Source organism: Anopheles coustani, chromosome 2 (assembly GCF_943734705.1).
Source record: "Anopheles coustani chromosome 2, idAnoCousDA_361_x.2, whole genome shotgun sequence".
NCBI classification, from domain to species: Eukaryota; Metazoa; Arthropoda; class Insecta; order Diptera; family Culicidae; genus Anopheles; species Anopheles coustani.
Window position 1 is genome coordinate 38047880 of NC_071289.1, and position 23253 is coordinate 38071132.

Consider the following 23253-nt stretch of genomic DNA (forward strand, 5'->3'; position numbering starts at 1 on the left):
TGGGTTTCAACTTGAAACAGGAGAAATGCTGTCGCTGTGTTCTTCTCATTTTCGGCGGTTTCTTTTCCCTCCAGCAGAAACCGGAAAGGACTTCGGTTCGGGTAGCGAGATCGAGCAAAGGTTGGGGCTCGTCCGAAAATTTGCAAATCCGATCGGGTCCTCGGCATGGGATGGGCTTTGGCTTTAATGGGTGATTTGTGCAAAATATCCGCTTTTTCGCCAGCACGAAAGGTGCGAATGGCGGAGCGAAAAACAAAACCCTGGCTTGGTGGTTGGCATGATGGACTGGTGAAACTTTTCCGATCGTGCAAAGTAAAGCATTTGTACGATAATGCGCACATGAATATTCAATACATGAAAATCACCCCTATTCTATCGATCCGCGGCCTCGATCGTTCGTGTTTTATTTGAGATACTTTCGAGAGTTTGGCTCTAACTCGTTGTCGAACCCACTCGAGTTCATCTGCTTTAGTTTTTTTTTGTGTTTTAGCAGGCAGTAAAAGATCGACTGGATATTTACTGATTAGATTCATCTGCTTTGCACCCGATAGCGTGATCGTGATCGAAATCTTCGAAAGTGATCCTCCCGGAACGACCGTGGTTTAGGCGCTAGATCGGAGCTACGACGAGTTCGCGGAATGGAACTGCGCTTTATGGCGAAACTATGCAGCTCCATATCCGTCGGCAGCGGCTTCCCCGACGATGCCGATGCCACCGTGTGCCGAGGGCTGCAATTAATTAATCACCATCAATCGCCTGAAGCTGCCCCCACAAGACGATTTATATCGAGCCATTGGGGCATCGCGTGTGTCTGGGTGTATCAATTGAGTGTGGCTGGAACCCGTCCAGACTCCTCGGGGCTGGGAGCTGCACGCACGGATGCAGCTGCACTTAATTGAGCATGAATCCGAGTGAGCCCCATTTGGAAAGTGTGATGAAAAATGAAGCTTCAACGGAACGTAGATGGTCGAGGTCTTAGTGGAAGTAGTGCACACATTCTTTGACTTAATCATAGCGACACGTCCGGAAGACATATGGCAAGTTCAGTTCTTTTCTTTTGGTGAACTTTAAAAACTTGGAAGAAGGAATATAATTTATCCTGCGAAAAATTTTCCGTATCGAGAAACCTTAAATTCGGAATGTGAAGGCATGAACTAAAAGTAGTTCGGTTAAACGGCGCATAAGTGTTTCGCGCGTCTTTCGACACGCATGTCGCGGACAGTGTCACCCTTTTGCACAATGGGACGCACGTTGCGAACCGTTCCCTGGTGTTTAGAATAATGGAACCCAACTTAACCTCCGTCACCGCAATGCATGTCAGTGGAGCGCTTACGTGCGACATCGAGATGAGGAAAATCTGGGAACCTTTTTTCCCATTGGCGCTCGGTTGACATAGTTGGGTTGCATAATTTCGTGCGTACTTGCTGCAAGTATCTGTTAGCAGTTACAAATAGTCGGGGTGTTGTCTGAAGGGTTTAGGCTGGTCTGCTGACCTAGCGTCAACGCAGCTTCCATTATATGCCGGTGGTTTGCGTCAGTCGCTCGCGAGTGAGCTGGTCAAACAATGTTCGGTGCTGGCCTACAAATCGAATTTTCCACCCGGGGTCACCAAACGCGACCACGCACCACGGTGAAGCATGTGCCACAACATATAATAACGCACAAACAAACAACCGTTTCACTTTCGACAATTATGCTGTTGTTCCGACCGATTCCGCAACGTTGCTTACTTTGGCCGATTACGGTCGTCGGGGAATGTTACGAATTCGCTTCGCGTATTATTAGACACTACACACAACGATGGCGAAACATCCTTGCGGCGGGTGTTTCGGTAGGGATTTTGCGTATGCGAAATACCCTTTTTTCTGTGAGTGCCCGTTGAAATGTTTCTGCAGCGTTTCTGGCTAATGTTTTCCAATTATCGCTCATCAAAAGGCACTACAATGCGTTGCGGTCAGTCCGAGGGCTTGATCACACTCGCGGATGATGGAATGTGGTATTTTAAAGGTGCTACAAAACGACGCAATACGCATCTAAACGCTATTACCTGAAACTGCACATGTGAGAAATAATGCTTGTATTTTACTTTACAAGCTAAACGAAATAACGAACTACTCCGAAACATCATCGTTCTGTGTAAATGAATAGGCTAAACGGGAAAAATCAGCTTATGGGTTAAGATGAAGCAAAAAAAACGATAAAGTAATAGCTTATGGTTAATGAAAAATTCATCATTATTTGAAATACAATAGAAAAATGGAAAAGCATATATTTGTATTGGAATTCATTTAGTTTGAAACACTCTCGTAATATAGTTGTTTGTTAAAGGAAGTATCTTCAAAAAGGCCAAATTATGTTGGTTTTGATTTACGCAAGTACTTTCTTCAAATTGCTTCAAATAATTAAGTTAAACTACTTTTCACTTACAGTTCCGAAGCATGTTCAAGAAAAGCTTATCTTGTTCGTTGCGAATAAGATGTTCATATATCTTATTATTTTATACCGCTCTTTGTAAGGATTTAGACATGAATTTTATGTAACTTTTTTTCATATTTGATATTTTGATAAAACACAAAAAACAGTAACTAAGCTAATTTTGGAATAGGAACTCACTGGCCTTACCATCAAGTACAAAATTTAAACATCCCCTATGACTTTAGAAAATAATGTTTTCGAAAAATTCTTGATTTAAATCAAATATATGATTTTTATGTTTTACAAATTTAAACACAAACTTTGTTCAGAATGTATTTCCAAACATTGTTTGGAGATAAAGAAGACCACATGCAATTAGTTTGATGATCGTAAATTCATTTCAATGTTCGAATTTAAATTGATTCCAAGCTTCAAGTGCTGATAAATTTAAGTCGATCAACTTGACAGTGAAAAATAATATCCCTGCAATGAGCAATACACAGGAAGCGCTCCGATTTCCGCCAACCATTTTGAAGGGCTTCAAATCACCCGATCAGGTTGGGAGGCAAGGTTAGCCCCAGTTGCGGTGTGTGCAGTTAATTCACTGACTCTATTTAGTCACTCTGGTTACAGGAGTTTCACGCATGGGCAAACCGCAAGACGAACAGTAACGGGCAGCGTTTCGATACGCTTCGGTCGGAAGACGGCCCGCGGGAGTCTGAGACACGTAGACAGCAGCCATGTAGACACACGAAACGGACTTATCCCCGGCCGAGAAACAGGTTGCTGACCACCACACACACTGCCGCCGCCGCCGCCTTTGCCTCTGGAGAGCCGGAGGAGAGAGAAAAAAAAGCATTCCACGCATATTTGCGTCACGGCTACAGCTTTTCACTTTCTTCACATTTCTCCGCCGCCTCCGACGAGACCGCACCCTTCCCTCGCTGCCCTTTCCCTGCCGCTTTCAGGGCGGCCACAGGATTCCGCGGCCGCCCCGCCAGCGAAGGTCTTCCGCCAGTCGAGCGCAAAATTTATGTCGATCGATTTGAGATTCACGCCGGTACCGCTTTCGGGCAGGTGGTTGTACGTTTGTTTGCTTGTGTGCCGGACCGTTCGTGGTCCGATGTTGTAGGCTTTTTCCTTCTGCTTCTTGGGCTCATTTTATTATCCTCATCAGCGAGTCCATCTGTGGGATGGCTCTGGCGGAATGTGTGTCACTGCGCCGCCGAGTTCGTTGAACCCGAGCCCGAGCTATCGATGGCGCTGAAGCAACGCGCAACATATGCTCCCGCAGCGCCTCGAGAACAAACGAGACATGGTTGAACATTTTTTGCGAAACCGAAGCGAAACATCTTAACTAAAGAAAATAACTAAAAAACACTAACTACAAAAAACAACCACACACACACCTTTCCATGGGACATAAACAGCAGAAGATATGAAAATAAAGCGCCAGATTGGCACGGGACCGACCAACTTTGCATGCCGCATCCGGTCATGTTTATTCAATGATCTCAACCTTGGAATTCCGGCCGGTATTGCAATAAACGAACTTTCACAGGCATTTGCTGGATTATTTTGTACAGCATTTTTCAAACAGTTTGGTTGTGTTTTTCTTCTCCCTTCTGTCATTTCACTCCACGAACCGTTGGAAGTTTTCAAATTCGATGCTAAATTATGTTGTCGTACAGGCAGAAAAACTGCACCATTGGAAGAAATGATTTGCATCGCAATCTGGGAACCGTTTGTAAGAGGAGAAAATACTAATTTATTTGAATATTATTATAAAAATCAGGTAGAGATGAAATGGGCTAATCTTAGAAATTTATGTTCGTGATTAAATTCCACAAGTTCGAAGAAATTGAGGCCTTGTGATTTCGTTTAATTTTGAAACATCAAGGTTGTTGGAATCATTTTATTTGCTAATCAATGTTTTCAATATTAATAGCACACGGAAGTGTGTAACTTTCAATTATAATCAAAGAAGCCGCTGTTTGTTTCCGTTAAAGGATACACTGTTGTTTAACATAAATTAAAATTTAATTTGCAATATTACTGCTGTCTTTGCGACCATTCTTTGCTACCATCAGAGCAATCAACTGGCGCTCCATCGTGCAAAATGCATTCCCATCGGCAGCCACGCAATCGTGGTGACCCGGCGAGGCCACACAGGAAGTTGCACCTTGCCACATGCAACGCCACATCAACAATGCACGCTGCTAATAATACGCTGCAGCACACACGTGAAAGCCGTGGATCATCTTGGCTGTGATAACTTTCCTTCGGGAGAGTGAGTGAAGCGCAAAAAAAAACAGCAGTAACAGAACACCAATGATGGATAAGCAACACTTTCTGCACGATCGAAGGAAAAAGATGGGCCAGAGAAGGGGTGGATGGAAGGGGAAGGTGATGACGGTAACGATAAGCGTCGCCCAAGAGTTTGCTGACGTTCCGTTTTTTTATCGATTCTAAAATCTGACGTCGACGGGAATAAAAAATTAAAATAATGCAAGTGCATCATTCACAGAGGCAGCTCGAGAGGAAAGAAAAAGGTGATGCTTTTGAGCGTCTTACGCCACCCACCGCCCCATCCCGCCCTCGCCCTGGAAATAGTGAAACAAAACCGGCCTCCGTCGAGCGATAAATAAATTCTCTCACAGGCGTAATAATTGGTCGTCTTGCGCTTGCCTTCCCGGCGATGTTTCGTTACGCGATGCGGTGCCGGGCGTGTGGGAGTTTTTCCGATCCCGAATTTCCAGCCCCCACCGTTCGAGGGGACGAAGTTCCGGGGCCAACCCGTGGCCAATCCAACCGTTGGTCTTGGCGTTAAGCTTTTTCCCATTCGGTGTGCTTTCCGTCTTTTGTGGAGTTGGTTTTTGCAACCGTTGTTGTGGTTGTTGTTGTAGTTGTGGTCGTTGTTGTTGGTGTTATTACAACTCTTGCGCACCACGCACCGCGCCACTGTTGGCATCTCTGTCCCTGGGAGGCCACGGTGCGCCCTCGTAACACCTTATTACGTTCAAACAAATATTACGTGGACGAGATGGGGCCGCCCGGGGTCGGCTCGGATGGGATAAAGTTCACACAGCGAAAGTTCATCATTAAGGCCGCCCTCCCGAACGGGGAACCGCCCACGGGAGGCGGCCGGCAATTTTTTCCTTTGCCTGCGTTTTTTGCGGATACGATCGAATTACGGATTCTGCACGGCAGCGGAGCCCATGACCCGAGGCTCAGGTGTAAGCTGGTGATGCGGTGATCATCCACCCTAATGGAACGCGTTTTCTCACCTCCCCCCCTCTCTCTCTCTCTCTCTCTCTCTCTCTCTCTTCCTCGCTCCCCCCATGCCTTGACCCTTCTTTTCTTTTTATTTTGATTGGAGAAAGATTGCCTAATTTTCACCCCCGGAATCCAACCACCGGAAGAGTGGATTAGGAGGCGCGCGATTCGGTTACACGTAGTTGACGAGGCATTGAATGGACTTTTACACCATTCAAATTCAAACAATCCGATAGCCGTGCACTGATTCAAGGTGAAAAGTGATATTGAACACAGCGTTGGAGGTAGATTACGGATTATTTGGCGAAAGGGCACAACAAATAATATTCCTTCCAATGTAAATACAATATACCGCTTCGCGAATCTGATCTGGTTCATTTAAAGTGAAGCTCAATGTAAGTTACGATTCATGAATCTAGTAAAAATACAGTAAAATACACTTTCATAACATATTTAATTGGAAGAAGAAGCGTTAATGCACGTAGTAAATACATTGTAAAAGCTTGCTTATTTTGTAATTCCTAAAATTTTTTGGATATTTAAATAAATCATGTTATAGCTAAAGAATCGTGTAAGTTATTACAAATGTTATGTTTTTAACGATAAAATGTGCTTTATTATCTTCCAATAGGGTTTTTATTGAATGGAGTAACATAAAATTTACTCACAGCTTATATTTTAACGCATTTGCTGAATTGGCTGAAAACCAACATGGTAAAAAAAAAAATTAAAACACTTGGTTGCAGCTGAAGGCTTCCAATCCTCAACCGCTTATCATCATTCAATGTTTAATAAAATATGTTTCATAAAATATGTTTATTAAAAAGTACTGACTAAAAACTGTAATAGATTTAATATTTAACACCTTCTAGCCTTTTGCTGTTAGTTCATTTTTCGAAAAATCCCCCCCTGCTTGAACGCTCTTACAACGCAACCAATTCAATTAAGATCTCTCGCTTTTTACGAATGGGTTTATGTTGAAACATCAAACGATCATCGAACGCACGGTGATTCAATCACCAACCAGTGGATATTTGATTGGAACCACTGATAAATGGCCGGATTTCACTTTCGCTGCATCTGATTCGATTGCAGGAAACAATTTCTGGTCAATAATTTCGGTATTGTTTTAGACAGCCAGAGCCAAATGCACAAAAAACAAATCAACAACAAATTCAATTGGACCATTTGTTTCGTTCACCGAATGGCCCAGCAACTGGCCTCAAATTGTGGGTCTTATGTTAGGAACGGGCGCCAAACGCAAACGCGAACCACTTTGGGGACAGAATCGGACGGGCTGATGTTGATTATTGCCTATTAAAAACGCACCGGGACACCAGTTTCGGCTGTCCGAAATGCTGCTCTCATAGTTTTCCCCTCCTTACTGGCGACCCACGGTGATGCCCGGTGGGTGAAAAACAAAGTGTGTACTTTCACAATAAACCAACATTTACTCTGCAGTTAGCTGATCGTCGTATGTCTGGCAAGGGGGTTGTTGTTGCTCCTTTCATACCGCCGAGCCGGGCTTGGGAACATCCAAGGGAAGACGGATGAGGCCGTCTGCCAGCCGGTCGTGGTTAGTACAATCGAAGAGATTCCCACTCGCACTCGGTTCGACTTGCGGTTTGTCACTTTCGTTTGCTTCCATGCCGTTTCCACGAATGGTGACGAAGTTTATTGTCAGAACAAATCGACCAATTAATCTTGGCTCCAGCTGCGGGGAGGAAGACTGTTGCTTCCTACGCGCTGGAAGATGTGTTTTCCACGGGAAGGTATGGCCATTTTCCAACCTGGCACCAAGCATGTCCTCGTGGGATTTGTGGAGCCACATTCGCAACACGGCGCGCAGTCAATGACCGTTAAATTGAAGTCCACTGAAAGTGACAGTGACAGAAAGAGAGGGAGAGAAAAATACATACACGTGGGTAGCATCGTGGGGTTGGCGCAGTCGCCCGAGTGAAAAAAAAACATGGAAACATGTGCTAGAAAGTGCTGGCGGCAAAATATTAACCAACGTGACAAAGCGATAAAAGCGCCTTCCGGAACGCGGGAATCAGTTCGCTGGCGGGCCGTGGCACGTTGTGGCCGGGGTGTGTAATTTTCGCAAGTTTGACCATTCCACCGGAACACGCCGGGGAATTGCGTGGTGTTAATCGGGCTTTCGAATGTTTGTTTTTCGTATTGTCACTGTTAGCCCCCCGCTCCTGCCGTGTACTTGTCGCGTCGTGCGGTTTCTTGCTGGCCAGTTCAAATGAAACTGTCACTCGGGAGGGCTGAAGAAAAGGCCAAATTAAATACGAAAGAAAAAAACAAGGCTGCGCGGAAGTGATAGTGAATCGTTTTAGCACTTTGACTAATGTTACGCCACCATGTTAACGCTAGGGTCCGGTTTCGGCCAAAGGTTGCCATCGGTTGACCGCCCGCTATCCGACACACGCACAGATACACACACTTCGATAGAAGATTGACATGAACAAACTGGCCGACGGGACCACGGCTGCGGAATTCGTCGTCAGAGGGTTGGCGGTCAGCTAATATTATGATTTCCGTCATTTTCCTCTGCCCACTCAGCCCCACCAATGATGGTGATTAGCAACATTTCAACGGAGGAAAATGGCCCCCTTCCGGTGGGTGATTGGTGAGTGGAATGCTCGCGCCAGTGGCGAAAGAGCAAAACTACAACCGATCCGTATGCAATTTAGTAGCCCGCATCGAATCATAGGGATTAGAAATTATACATTTAGGGGCCCGGTACGAGAAGGGAAGTGCGCAATCAGAATTTGGAAACGATATGAATCGCTTTGGGTTGTTTTCGTTCCCTTCAAGCGAGATCCGGTAAAAAGTTACAAGCGACGAACCCTTTCAAATTAGCTCCTCAGACAACACATTAAAAATTACACAAGATAGCACAAGATATATTAAAATATGCTTATATGGTTTGAAAAAAGCTTTGTTCTATCATCAATTATCTGCAACGCACGGGCAGAATATCATTACAATTTGAATCATTTCACTGTAAACTAGGAAAAGGACGCAAATAAGCGACGAACCCCTAATATGTAGCAACGTACGAATAATTTTGTTGCCAGTTAAAAATAAATACATATTCAGAGAGAATATACGATCCATTCAAACTAAACAGCATTTTACCGAATGTCAACTAAACACCTTTTATTATTTCCATCTTAAATAAACCATATAACACCCCTTATATCACATCTATTCCGTGCTTTCACTTACCCAAAAGCAAGGATGGGCTAGTGAATCTCGTCAAACGACGGCGAGACTGGACGGAATTTTAGTACTCCTCACGACAACAAAAAAACCTTATTTTGATTGCGAGATAGATCATCACAACAAGGAAAAAATACAGCTCGAGATGAATCTCAACAATTAACGTCTTCAGCTCAATTTCGACCTTACGCAATCGTATCATCATCGGCCGCCGTTTGAAGCGCACGTCCGTGAGACAGATAAAGAAAGTTTACTCGGCCAATTTACTTTCCAAACCCCCGAAGTGCCCCATCCCAGGGTCCCATATTTGGCGCTCAACCAGACAGACGCGGTGATGGGTCTGTTTGGCTTTTAACTGCAACATGTTTTTTGTCAGCTGAAAAGAAACGTGTTGTCCCAACAAGCGTGCGAGCGCGGGGGGTGAAAAAAGTGGGCAAGTGAGTGTCCATTACCTGACCCCTCCCGGGAACGACAAACGATATAGATCTCAAGCCAAGCGGATGATTTCCTCTCGGCGCCCGCGTATGTTTGTTCCACTTTTCGTGTACATTGTATAACCTGGTGGACTCGGAATGTGTCCGACCAGCGGGAATGCGCGATGATAGTCACTTAAGTCATTGTCGCTCGGACCACATGTGTACCACCCAGCGTCTCGTGGATGTTTCCAGGTTCCTTCGAATGCATACGTTTGGATTGGTGAGCTTTTTCACTTGTCGATTACAAACAGTCGTTGGAAATGGAATGAAGGCGTCAACAAATTATGTGCTCCAAACATGTGGTATAATCTAGCCACTTGGGCGGTATACTTTCTTAATTTGAATTAAAAAAATGTAACCGAAAAACGAAAAGAAGTGTGAAGTCGAAGAACCTGAATTGCATGCAAAAATATAATGAATGAATGCTTACAAACAAAGCCAACACAACTGTATAAAAATTAATTCCAGCATGCGTATTTAAACGTTGGCAGCGCTCAATAACATATTAAAATATTATATTTTTCTACATTTCCTCATTCTTAATCCTCCAAATAAAGCTGCCGTGAAATATTTGCATTTAAGAAAAAACAAATCTTACTAGTTTTCTTGATATATTAGATTTGGAACAGAATTAATCAGCTGTGAATAGAAATAATAAACTCAGATTTCAAGTATCTTTTAAAAGCTTTAAACTCTGCACAATTTTCTATCCATGCAATTGGGGTAATAAAAGAAAACAAATGACAAATAAATAAAAAATTGTTGGCTATTAAAACTCATTTCATACTAATCAAGCACAAATCGAAAGCTCTTCACGCTGTAGATAAACTCTCATCCCCTTGTCCAAAGCACCCCATTGGTGATCCTGAGCGAGTGTTTACCAGACATGCTAACGGCAAATATGTTGTGTTCAGCATTGGAAAACCATTTTCTTTTCACCCCTTCCACGCACCGCCCGCACCCATAATGCACTTGCACGCCCAAAACGCAGATCGAACGAAGAGAAGAAAAAAAGCTGCAGCCGCTTGAAGTTACTTAAATTTGCTTGTTTTTTCCTATGTTTTTCTTGTTTGCTTTCTTTTCAAACATTTTCCACAGATTCCCAGATCGTTCGTGGTAAGTACCCTTACGGCAATCGGTCCGAGGGCTGGCGCATGTGCGTGCATTCTTCCCCCCGACGCGTGCATTGGATCGCAAATCGATGCTCGGTGGAAAGCGTTTTCCTTCCAGCTTCACCGTTTGGGGTTTTTTTTTTTAATTTTCCTTATTCATTTTTTTCCCATTACCTCCGCTTCTTAGGCGCCACTCTCTCGGTGTGCGCATCGATCGATTAATCAATCAATCAGCCAATCAGTCATAAGTGATCAACCACTATGCAGCCAGCATACGGCAGCATATGCATTTTTTTCCCTCCCCAACGCTGGTCTGTAACTTATCTATGTGATTTCACTTGTTTTTTTCACCCACCGCTTGTTTATGTTTGAGTTTATTTATTTTTGTTTGCTTGGTGATCGTTTCGTTTTCATGCGCCGCAAAGGGACCACTTGGGACGAAAATTGAAATTCAACTCAAGCACCTTTCTAAACCCAAGCAAATAACCAATTCAAGCCGGCTCTTGTGCGGCGCCGTAAGCACTCGGATAAGAGAGCGTCCGTTGGGTTGCATAAGTGGCGCGCGAAAAAGTCCACCACCTCGACATTGGCTCATCCCGATGGGGGTTGTTCGTCTGATGGATTGAACCGGTGGTCCGGTATATGGCGGTAGGGAGAGGGTGGAAGGATCGATCGAGCCAGCTCCGGCCCTGTCCGGCACCGAGTGAGGCTCGAGGGACGTGTCCAATGCAATTTACCTCAAGCTGCGATTTTTGACACGCGATCAACAGCGACTTGCCGTTGGAAATTATGCAACTTTCCGCAATCGGATGAAAGCAGCGATCGTACATTATACATTAATGACCGGCTATTGGGCCTACCAGCTTCAGGACCGACTAAAACCAGATGTGATTTGTGGCAGTACGCACCTACTTAGCGTAACTCATGTGATCACACAATCATCGTAAAGTGATGCAAATTTGGTACTGATTTTCGAAACTGTTAAATTCACGGGTCGAACCAGATCATCGGACAAACTCCGATGCAATAACGAGGGCTCAAACTCAAACACGAACACTAAGCAAGGGAGGTAAGACCATTTCTAATGGACGATTCGAAGTGCTTAAATACACCTATAGTACATTTCACACAATCACCGGTTGTAATGAGACGGCTTCACCGTCGATCGCGCACTTTATCGCCCGGATCTTCTGCCGAAACCCGGCCGCGGTGTACCGACGGTCCGGTAATTGAAACTCATCGTCCAGGTCCGTTTCACTTTCATTTCAATCAGCCTTGCCCGCCCACCCCGTTTGGGAAGCTGACTTTTAAAGGCCCGTTCGATCCTATCTCGATCGACTGTTCCGATGCTAACCGCCCAGTAATGGCTTGCTCCGGGTTGGTCGTTTAATTATATCATCCTCGCGGTGGTTTACGTGCCTGCTTCAATGGCTGTTACTTCCTTCCACGGAGAATTCGCCCGCCCAGCAGACGTTTAGCTGACAGGTTGCTGCTGGTCGGTCGATCGGAAAGGAAGACAAATCTACAACAATGACGACCTGCAATTTGAGGAGATGATGATTGAAATAGCCGCTTTTGGTTTGGATAAATACACTTAAAGTCCGTCAGATGCAATGCACGTGCATTTCTGCGAAACGTGTGAGTAATTACACTGCGAGCACTCATTAGAAACCGAGAGGATCTGTTCGCACTCTGAGATTATTTCCGTGTTTTTGTGTCAGCATTCGACTTCCGAGCTCGAATCACCGCAATTTACAGACCTTGCTACTGGAGGTTTTCTTCACCGAATTGTAGCAGATGTTTTGAACATAACTCCGTACTTTTATATCCGTCACACTTAAGGACGCACGATTTAAAAAATGAGAAGAATTTTATCAAACAGAGCTTAACTGTATTTTAACGTTTCTGCGGGTTAGGAGTATTTTCAAAGTATTTTAGTTTTATTTCTATTGTTGAAGGAACAAACTTTAAATTTGAGAAACAATTTAGATTAGTTTTATAGACAAAACGTGTACGTTGCGTGTAACTGAAAACAAATTTTAAGTTTCTTTTTTGAGGTGAGGTGATAACGATATAACTAAAGTTGGTAAATTATTAAAATAATAATAAAATTTAGTGAATACAAACTATGGCATGTTGGTACAAACCAATCTTGTACCTCAAAACATTTTAAAAGGCAACGTTTGGCTCCGATGGCAACTTCTGGTGCACTCCGTTAATTGCATGCACATAAAGACGCACGAAAAGAAACGAACATTTTATTGCGATGTTTCGTTTAGAGTTACCTTGAACGAAATAAACTGTACACACTTGGAAAGAGTTGAATTGGTTCTTCTGAATAAAAAAAAGGTGGAATGTTTGTCTCACGAAAGCAAAACGTCCGATGGCTCACACACCATGGCAAGTGAATGCAGCAGCAGGGTTCCCAAACAACATTCCCATAGATCGAAGATCGCCGGAATAGCGCAACGATCACGACAGTTTCGGATTCGTGTCGACCGTGGCCGCGGGAGAAGCGGATCTACCGTGCCACGAACATAATGAACCGTCATTTATCCGAAGTCAGTGCGCCGCATTAAATTCATATTCATTTGAAAATTAATGAATCGCTGGACGACGGGCAAAAAGGGGAGGCAGTTTTTTGCTTCATTTCATTTTTTCTTACCTCTTTCTTTCCTTCATGTCCGAAGTAGGAAATGCGTCTTGGTGATAATTATAATCATCTTCGATACGGTCACCGCGCGGGAAGGGAAGACTCCCGAGGGAAAAACAACACGCCTTGACCAAAAAGTGAAGTATTCAATTGTGGTAAATTCCAGCAGGTCAACCGCGGGAGTACTTTCACGCGTAGCACTTGCCCGGGGAACAAACTGATCGATCATTCAGCAGAAAATGTCAAGAGGAAGCGTAATGTATGCAAAAGATGCGGTTAGGTGCGCGCACGTCCGACATGTAGGCAGATGACGAAATTTAGCATCTTGAACCATAAAAGCTCTAAAAATGGACTTAAGCGAGCCTGAGAGCGCAAACAAAGTGGCACATTCATCGCTCGCATCGCTGCCACAATCTGCCTCTCGTCTCTTGGCAATCTTGGCTTCGGTCGTGTCGCGTCCGGTCGGCGGGCGAAGGCAGGAGAATTAAATTCCAGCCCGGGGAGGGTTTTAACGATGGGTTGTGCGGACATGTGAAAACAACAAAAAAAAATGAGTATCCTACGCACTTCACCCTCTTCCCCGCCAACCCAACCCTTCCCCTTGGAGGCCCCTCATGGATGCGCGGGGCTCGGCACGCCGAAAGCTGGCCAATCAGCGTGGTCAACGGAAAGGCATTTCGATTCGAAAGAGAAGAGAAGTGAAAGTCCCATCCACCGCCGGACGGTTCCGCCAACCCAGAGGGCCACAAAAGAATGCAATCGATCGTGGAATGTCCAGGAAAGAGTGTTCATGCTGGAATGATGCAACGGCAAAAACGCTAACAACGGAAAATGTGAAGAAAGGAGCGAGTCTTATTGATGAAACGGTGCAATCATTCATGTATGTGCATTCGTCATTCTGGCCAAGCGCCGCCGTGTGATGGTTATCAGTCTCATCGGGACTCTGGTTTGAAGAATTCATTGTCGGTGCATTTTTCGTCACTTTCACCATTTTAGTGAGTGAAGATGAACGAGTCTATGTAGGGTCGAGATCGTAGATATCATTACAACGATAATTTTAGTTAAGCTTCAAGATTCTTTCATGCTTCAGGAAAGGATTTATAGATCTCTCTACTTCATTTAAGAGTTTAATTGATTATATAGCTAAGCGTTTCTGCAAAGCAGGGGCGTTATTAGATTCTTTATTTCATGAAAATGCCGGTGGCTTGTTATCGGACAAACTACATTTTATTAGTAGCAGGGATTGATGTAAAAACAGTGAAACTAGGTAAAATAAAGCTCATAAAACAAATTTGACAGAAGTCGAGAGGCAACGAGTTACTCTTATTTCACCAAAGTGCTCCAACTAATACTAATAAAAAGTATCATTTAAAATTAAATTTATAAACAGTCACTTTTATGTATTACATGTAAAACTAAGCTCCAAAGGCCCACCTTCTTACCTATCCAAACTTTTCCTCTAAAAATGTAGTTGAGCAAGATATTTTTAAGAAAAAAATGTTTTATACTGACCAATAAGTCAGTATCAAGCTAAAACTCTCGATTTCCCATATCATTACGATCGGGAAGTAATTTGACGAATGCATTACTCAATTTAATTACGCGATTATATTGTTTGTGGGTGAAAACAGTCCATTAAGAGAAATACACGCGAGTAACATGCCTGTCTCGTTGTGATAAAACACAAGAGTGTCGTAACCTTTAACCTAATGATCCTATTCACGTATGCCTTACGGCTACACACATCATGGCCGTTCGTCTTTACTCGTCAGAAGCGAGTCATTGACGTTTGTTGAATGCAGAAACCCTATAAAAAAATCGTTAATCACTTTATTTACATAAGGGACGTTCTCCCAGGGCTTCTGGGTGTGTTTGCCGGACCACCGTCTGCCGCTGCTCACCGTTATGACGCTTTTGCATCATCATCATTATAAGCAGAACCAGGAAGCGTGCGCCCCGGTCTAAACCAATCCGATTGCATCTCGTTACGCGCCATTGCTAAACCACGCGGGCGGCTTGCAATTGACGTTTGCGCACTTCCCACGGCGCACTTCGTAACTGGAGCAAACACCCGGGGCGGATTTGGCGAGGCCGATTGTTCCGATTCTGGTTGCGTCGCCGTGGGTACCGCGCAGATCGGAGCGTACGGCATCGCACGGGATTTTGACGTAACGCACACTTCGCGGGCCATGCAGCGCTGTGGAGTGGCCCAACACCGAAAGGTAACTTCCTCCCAGCGCGGTCCCATTGGCACGCTGCACGCAATGATGCGAAGATGCGCTACCTCTAGCGCCTCTCGCCAGTTCCTTTCCGGGACGGGGAAACAATTGTCCATCGTGTCTGGGCCGGGTCCGGATTTTGGAGCGATCACACGTAACCACCCAAGGGTCCAAAAACGATTCAAACAATCCGAGCCGCCTTCCAACTGTATGAAGCGAGTGGTTTTGAAAGGAGTGTACCTCTTCGAGCGAAAGATTGGCAGCTGGAGGCTTCCAGCGAGCATCATCAGAAGGAAACGATCGCTCCACGCGCTTCACCAGACGAGGCAACAGTTTGTGCAAATGGCGGAAAGTTTGTTGCCAAGGGTTACGGGTTACATCATCGGACAGTCGCTTCCCGAATCTCACCGCACTACGTTCACCGTAGGCTACTTAGTTTTGCTGATTCGATTTGATGCGAGACCTATTGCTTTACCGGTCGCTTCTGTAGTAGGTCATGATGTTTGTTCGCTGTTCGGTGGTTTGTTTTGCTTCTGCCAAATGAGGAGACGATCGCCACTTAACCAGATGTTGGCTGCCTTGCTACACACGCCACAAGCAGCGGTATAATTGTGTAAGCGAAGCGTTGAAGATGACGCTTAAATCGAAGCTCCCTTTCACGAGCGACGACGCAGATGTACCTGCGAATAAAAGCACTGCTTCATTAGGTCAATGTATTGATAGTGAAAGGGTATTTGCCGTGGCATCGTTAGCCAAATTACACAACGTCCCGACTACGAGGGTGAATGTGACCTCATTCGTGATGGCCATCGTGTGTTCTACCGACCCACACACAACACTTCTGGCACAGGTCGAACTGGTTCTTATTTCTGTAACTCTTTCTGTCACAAACAGGTTCCACCGAAAGCTCAACGGCGCCAACTGACGCAACAACAGCAAACGCACATCCTCAGTGACATCCAGAAGCACCAGCACCGGTTCAATGTCCACCAGAACCAACGTTCGCCGAACGTGTTCATCCAGCCGTCGATACAGCTGCCGGTTCCTCCACAGCCCCACGCCAGGCAGCCGTTCAACGGACCGCAGCAACACTTCCAACAACCGAACCCACACTTCCACCATCACACGAACAACCTACATCCACCGACGAACGGGTTCCGTGCAGGGCCATCGTCGTCCGGTCGGCCGGGACCACCGCCTCTACCATCCTTTGGAGCACAAGTAAACCGCTACTACTACCAGCACCACACACAGACCACATTCATTCCAAATTTTCTACAACTCTTACAGCAGGACACACGCCTTCCACCTCAGCAACGCTCGGTACAGAACCAACTGGGGGGCCAGTTCTTCAACGGCCCACCACCACCACCACCATCAGCACCACTCGCACCACAGCATGGTCCCACGCCACATAACAATCAACCATCCTCCTTCCTGAACAGCATCGACACGTCCTTTGGCGGCCCGCAACAGCGCCCACCACCGTCCAACACCCTTCAATCTCCGTTCCCCTCACAAAACCCTTCATTCCCCACCAGCAACCAGGTCCGCTTCCCTAACCAAGGTGTCCAGCAACCCGTGCAACAACAGCAGCAGCTGTTCCCGGCTCAGCAGTTGCCACTCCAGGCGGCACCACAAAACTTCAAGCAAGGCCAAACGTCCTTTGGACAGGTTCCACAACCAACGTTCTCGAACAGTGCACCACAGCAGCAGTTCCCTCCACTCACCGGAAACTTCCAACAGTCGACTCTTCAGCAACCCCAGCTGCAGCTTCCCAAGATTCAACAGAGTGTTCCCTTCGTCCAGTCGGGCCCATCGTTCAACACAGGCTTCCCACAGGCACAGGCTCAGGTACAGCCGTTCAACGCACCATCGCTGCCGGTTCAGTCGCAGTTTGGTCAGACGAGCAACTTCAACGGTATTCAGCAACAGCAACCGCAACCACCGCAACCGTTGAACTACTTCCAGCAGCAGGAGTATGAGCGCCGCCTGAAGGAGGAAAGTGATCGCATTCGTGAGCTGCAGGAGAAGCAGAAGGTGATCGCAAAACACGAGCAGTTCCTGCAGAAGCAGTACCAGAAGCAGCAGGCCAAGGTGCAGCAGTTGCACCAGGAGTTCCTCAAGAAGCAGCAGAAGATCCTACAGCAGCAGCAGCAGCAGTTCGACCAGCAGGCACAGAAGACAGCCGTACCGACGCAGGTGCGTTCGCGGGACGTGCTTCCCTCGGAGCGGACCATCTTCGAGAAAGCCGTTAAGATGCACACGAAACCAGTGGCTGAACCGACCACCGCAACCAGTGCCCCAACGCAACTCTCCGTCATTCCACTCAAACCGAACGCCAAGAAGGACTACAGTAGCATCACGCAGTCGGACCTGGACGTGCTGCTGAGCGCGAACCGTCAGAGCCTCTTCCAGACGATCAAGTCGGAAACGGCGAAACCGGCCAAGGCGAAGCCAACGAAGGTGAAATCGACCAAGGCACTCGGACGCGATGAACTTCTGAAGCAGCTCAAGCTGGCGCTTGCCGAGACATCGCCCTCGGATTTGGGCGGAAAGAACTACAGCTCGACGGATCTGGTGTTGCCGAACGGTGAAAAGGTGCAGGTGATCCGTACAACGGATCCGGAAATAATCAAGCGCGCCAACGCCAACTCCGAAGGTGTCCTGACCCAGCAGCTCGACTCGCCGACCACACCGAAGCCGTTGTCGTTTGAAGATATCGCCCGCAGCGGCCTTCTGCCGCCCGGTGCCGACTTCGAGCTGATCAAGCAAACGGAGGACGGTCAGATCCAGGAGGTGGCTAAAATTCCGCCGCAAAAGAAGGTCACCTTCGTGTATCTGGAGGAGCAGGACGATGGCTCGTACAAGGTGCAGGGCGTCAAGGGTAGCGGCGATAAGGAAACGAAGACATCTGGTGCCGATGTGGACAGCATTCTGAAACGCATCAAGAACGGTGAGATTCAGTTGCCACCACCTTCGGTTGCAGTCAAGGCGGGTTCCGGACAGCCGGAACTTCTGGATGCTCCGATAACGACCACCACGCCGCGTCATCAGCCGATCAAGAAGACCAACTCGGTAACGATCATCCCGCACAGCACACCGATCGAGGATCAGCAAGCATCGACGGCCTTTTTGCAGCACACGGCGACCCCGGCCCAACCCTCCACCATCTACGCCTCGACCGCAGCCCCCTCGAGTCCGTCGATAGTGACGGCCTTCTCCCCTGGGGCGTACTCTGGCAGCACGCTACCCCAGCACACCACGGCCCGCCTACTGTCCACGGTGGCGCCCTACCTCGCTTCCGACAGCACAGCCCGCTACTCCGAGGCCAGCTCGATCTACACGACGTCCGCAACACCCTCCCCGGCCACTCCCGCACCGCCGAGCACCGAGAAGTACTTCGCCGACACGACCAGCGGCGAACAGCAGCAAACGGCCAGCAGCTACCATCACCCATCGAGCCACCAGCCGAGAACCGGCAGCTTCAACGACGTGGTGCCCACGGCATCCGCTTCCGAAACCGTCGCCCAGCAGCAGCAGGATAGCAAGCCGACGCAGGCCCCGCAGGACACGCAACAGGACGCGCAGAACGAACTGCCAGCGATTCTCAAGAATAACGGACTATTTGCCATGGCCAAATATCTCCGCCAGTCTGGACTCGATACGATCCTCAACGAAACCGGCCCGTACACGATCTTCGTGCCGACCGACAAAGCCTTCCGCAGTCTCCTCGTGCAGCTGGGCGGCCCTGAGAAAGCGGAAGAGAAGTTCCGCAACAACCCGCGGCTACTGAGTGGGGTGAGTTTCCCCTTTTTTATATTAATCCTTTGTCGATGCGAATGTGGACTGGTAGTATTCAACATCAACGAATACGAATCTTGTTCTGGCACCTCATGTGATTTTCATACAGCAATTGTCTAATTAAAGTGAATCTGTGAATTTGCAGCCCGTCTTCGCCGCGGCCAGATTCTCGTGCAGCATTTGCTTAAGCTCCTCCAGCTTCTTCGACAGAATCTTGTTGTGGTGCTGTTGGCTTATAACCTTGTTCAATAACTGTGAGAGTCCAGACAGAATGTCGTTTGGCTACTCAAAGTCGCAGCGCTTTTTTATAATCTAATTTCCATAAAATGAGTCCGCTTTGTAGCTTTCTTCAATTCTGATCTATACTTTATTGTATTGTATGCGCTCGTTCTCTTAAACCTCTTTAAACCTCGTACTGTTAAACCACAATTTTCACATTACACATTTCCACCTTCGGCACCTGTTACAACAAGGTCGTGTTACCGCCCTCCACATTTGCACCAACTTCTTTGGTGCTGTCGACAAAGTGTCTACTTCCTTATGCCAGCTGCAGCTTTTCCTTAAGAGACTATACTATACTACCTCCTGGGACGACACGTGCAATGATTGCAGTACCATAGTATTTTCCTGGGCCTTTTACATTTTCCAGTTCGCAGGTCGCAGTCGAATTTGAGATCGATTTTCTACACGATATTGTTTTCAAAACTAAGCCTTGAAACCTGACTGGATGCTTTGATTGTTGCTGTTATAGTTGGTTATCTGTTCCATACCTCAACACTTCTCACTTGAAAAATTAAGCTTGCAGATTTACAACAATATCAAACCATTAAATTTTGTTTACTGGTTTTTGGGTTTTAGTTGAATTTATATTGAAATTATAATTTTTCTCCCTCAAACTCCTCCTACAGCTCCTCTTACATCACGTCATTCCTGGATCGTTCGAGATCGCTTCGCTGCAGGATGAAATGACTGGAGTCTCCCTTGCTGGAACGCAGTTGCGAGTAAACCAATACAACATGCACGATTCCGAATGGAACGACGTCAAGGTAAGGCGCTGGAGTTAGAAAAACCGAGGCACGCACAAGTACTGACAACCGCCTCGTTTTGCTCGCCGTTTCCCCGTAGGTAACAACCATCAACGGCGCTATGGTCGTGCCGGACAAACAGGACATCGTGATTCCGCAGGGCGTGGCCCATGCCGTCGATCGGGTGATGTTCCCACTTCCGGTTGGTGATATTCTGCAGACACTGCAGTCGGATCGTGAACGACGTTTCACGCACTTCCTGCGGGCGTTGTTCGCATCGGGCATGTCGGATACTCTCCAGAACAAAGGTAGGATCCGGAAGGACCGGTTGGTGTTTGGTAATTCGCTTCTAAATTAACCTGCACTTGCTCCGTACTTGTAGGTATCAAAACGTACACAGTATTCGCCCCGACCGATGCCGCATTCGCTCATCTCACGACCGAGGAACTCACCAACCTAGTCACGGAAAAGGAACAGGCCGAGGAGCTGGTCCGGAAGCACGTCGTCCCGGGCACGCTGTTCACCGCCGGAATGCGCTTCTACCAAGTGAAGGACGTCATGGCAGAGGGCAAAACGGTTACGCTGCAGAAGACCGGAGGTAATTTTCGGGCGAAGGGAGAACGGTTCCTTTCAAGAGATAGTTTAACTACAGTCTTTCTTTTACAAAATTATATTATAGGTAAAATTAAGGTTAACGATGGTTACCTGCAGACGTCCAACATCCCTACCACGAACGGCGTTATACATGCGATCGATTCGCTTCTGTAAGCTCGAAAGCAACACGCGGCCTTCAGCTAAACTAATAACTTAAATGCGTCCATTCCTGTGGGATCAAGAAAGAGAATTCCTCAGATCCAGCGTTGTTAATTTATTGCAAAAGTTAAGTGCTCACAATCCATTCCATTAACGCCACATCAGCTAAAGCACATTTCATCAGGTTTGAATTAAAATTATGTTCAGAATTCGCGCACGATTTGTTCTAAAATATGATTTCTAAGGAGATAAATTTCCACAAGCACCACAGAGAATAGATGCGTGTATGGATAAGCAAGCGCAAACTAAGCCACCATCCGCATGAGCATGGCGTATGCTGCCTGAACAGTTTTGGTAATCGTTAAGTTTAAATGTTAATTTATTCAATAAGATTAGTACATGGCGTTTTGTACGATTTCCCGCTCCAGCCCACGAACTGGGTGATCGTTGTAAATAATATGATGAGCAGTGTAATAAAGTGAATTTACTTTAGTACCCGAAGTGGCAGTTGTTTTTTACTTTACTTTACTCTGACCATGCTGAAGAGACGAATGGAAGTTCTTCCTAAGAAATTTTACCAATTTAATAACTGGAGAAAAATTTCCTAAATAAAATCAATTTCAAATTCGCCAACAACAATGTCTGGACTAAAAGCATCACCAATGATTTCAGTTGATGAACCAAAATATACATTTTTCTATTGTACCATTGCTAACATTTATTGGGATGTTTTATTTCTTTGATTACGAAATGCAATTTTATACTATTCAAATGAACTAAAAACCAAAAATGATATTCAACTTATGAACTTTTGTTGACTGCTGCAATGTCGTATACGGTTTGGTTCGTAATTTACAAAACTTTCTACGATCTTTCATTGGGAGTCTTCGTGCGGGGTATTTATGGATGTTCGCGTAGAAGGATGCATCAGAAAAAAATGATAAAGTAGAGAAATGCCTAATAATAAAGTAGAGAAATCCTCAAAACAATCCAAAACGCGCCGTTTCACATTATTGATACATTTTTATTTGTCTTTTTTGATTTCCATGTCCAATGTTTGAATTAGTTTAATAATTGTATGTGTGTGTGTATATATATATATCATCAATAACAGTTCAATAAATTGGTACCGTTTATCTCAACTCATAGCGCACAATTATTCCCATATGCTAAGATTCAAGATCCAATCCAAGACAAATAGTTTTCTCATCCAACGTATTCCATTCCGTTCGCTTATCTGCTGTCTTTACCATCTAGCGACATTCTTTCCGGTGGAAATTTATATCAATTAATTTTTTTAATTTCACAGCATTAGCAACGGTATGCATATTTCCTATGTCGGCAAGCTATGCATTCATGGCCGGTGCGCATCTCCTTCGGCCGGCAGCAGCGGGGCATTCAGGGAATATACTTCTTGCTTTGCAAACGCCTATTCCCACATACGACTGGTCGGCATCAGTCAAGAAAAGATTTATTGGCGTGTTTATATCAACGCGTGCTTACATAAGCGTACTCAGAGCATCGTATGGAGTATGACGTGAATGAGCGAGTGTATGGAATGAGTTAGGACAGCTAAATTTTCTTTGCCTTTGCCTCAGTAAATTTATTCTCCTAGTTAGTTTCGCTGGTGATGCATTATGTATGTCACTTTATTCTTAATTTTTTTTTTTTGCTTTTGTGTCTTGCCAAACGAGTAGCGCGTGACCATTGGCTGGTGTATAGAGTTTACAAAATCCCGGTAAAACTTATCAAAACTGGGGTGTGAAACATTGGGAAAATAATAAACAACCTTCCCGGTCCCTGTTGTGTATATATATATAAGTTTTCGTTTCTCATTCTAGTGAGTGAAATTTAGAAGGGTCTGGGGTTAGCCGTTTCATTGCATTGATTATTCACTACTTATCCAGCCCATCCCGAAAAAGCTCCGTTTGATTTGTGTTCCATTCTAGAGGGTGGGGGTAGAACATTGATATGTATTAAAATTTTGGTAGTTTTTTCCAGTCTGATCCGGGATCGGTATATTTTCCTATACGTTCAATGGAATGGTTCACGATCGAGAATGTAAAGAAAGGACTGCTAAATGTCCATCACTCGACGTAGATGGACTCGTATAAGGGTACTGTATGCCAGTGCTGTTATAAAATTGTGGTAGATTTTTGCTGTTTTAAAATGATAAATTTTTGCTACATTCTTTCAAAAGCTGCCGAGTACATTTAATATGTTCTGTACGGGTTTTTAATAGATACGAAAATTCACAATGATCAATAAGAAAGTAACGTGTTAGGG

General features: G+C 45.7%; 1 protein-coding gene across 1 annotated transcript in view; it reads left to right on the forward strand.

Moving 5' to 3' along the window:
- LOC131262300 (uncharacterized) overlaps positions 1-20982 on the forward strand; it is a 35973-nt gene extending 14991 nt beyond the window's left edge. Inside the window, exons 2-7 of the mRNA XM_058264271.1 lie at positions 10500-10517; positions 16280-19186; positions 20098-20235; positions 20315-20522; positions 20597-20812; positions 20894-20982. Coding sequence (XP_058120254.1) covers positions 10500-10517; positions 16280-19186; positions 20098-20235; positions 20315-20522; positions 20597-20812; positions 20894-20982 — 3576 coding nt within the window. The remainder of the gene's footprint in view (positions 1-10499; positions 10518-16279; positions 19187-20097; positions 20236-20314; positions 20523-20596; positions 20813-20893) is intronic.
- Positions 20983-23253: the final 2271 nt, after the last annotated feature.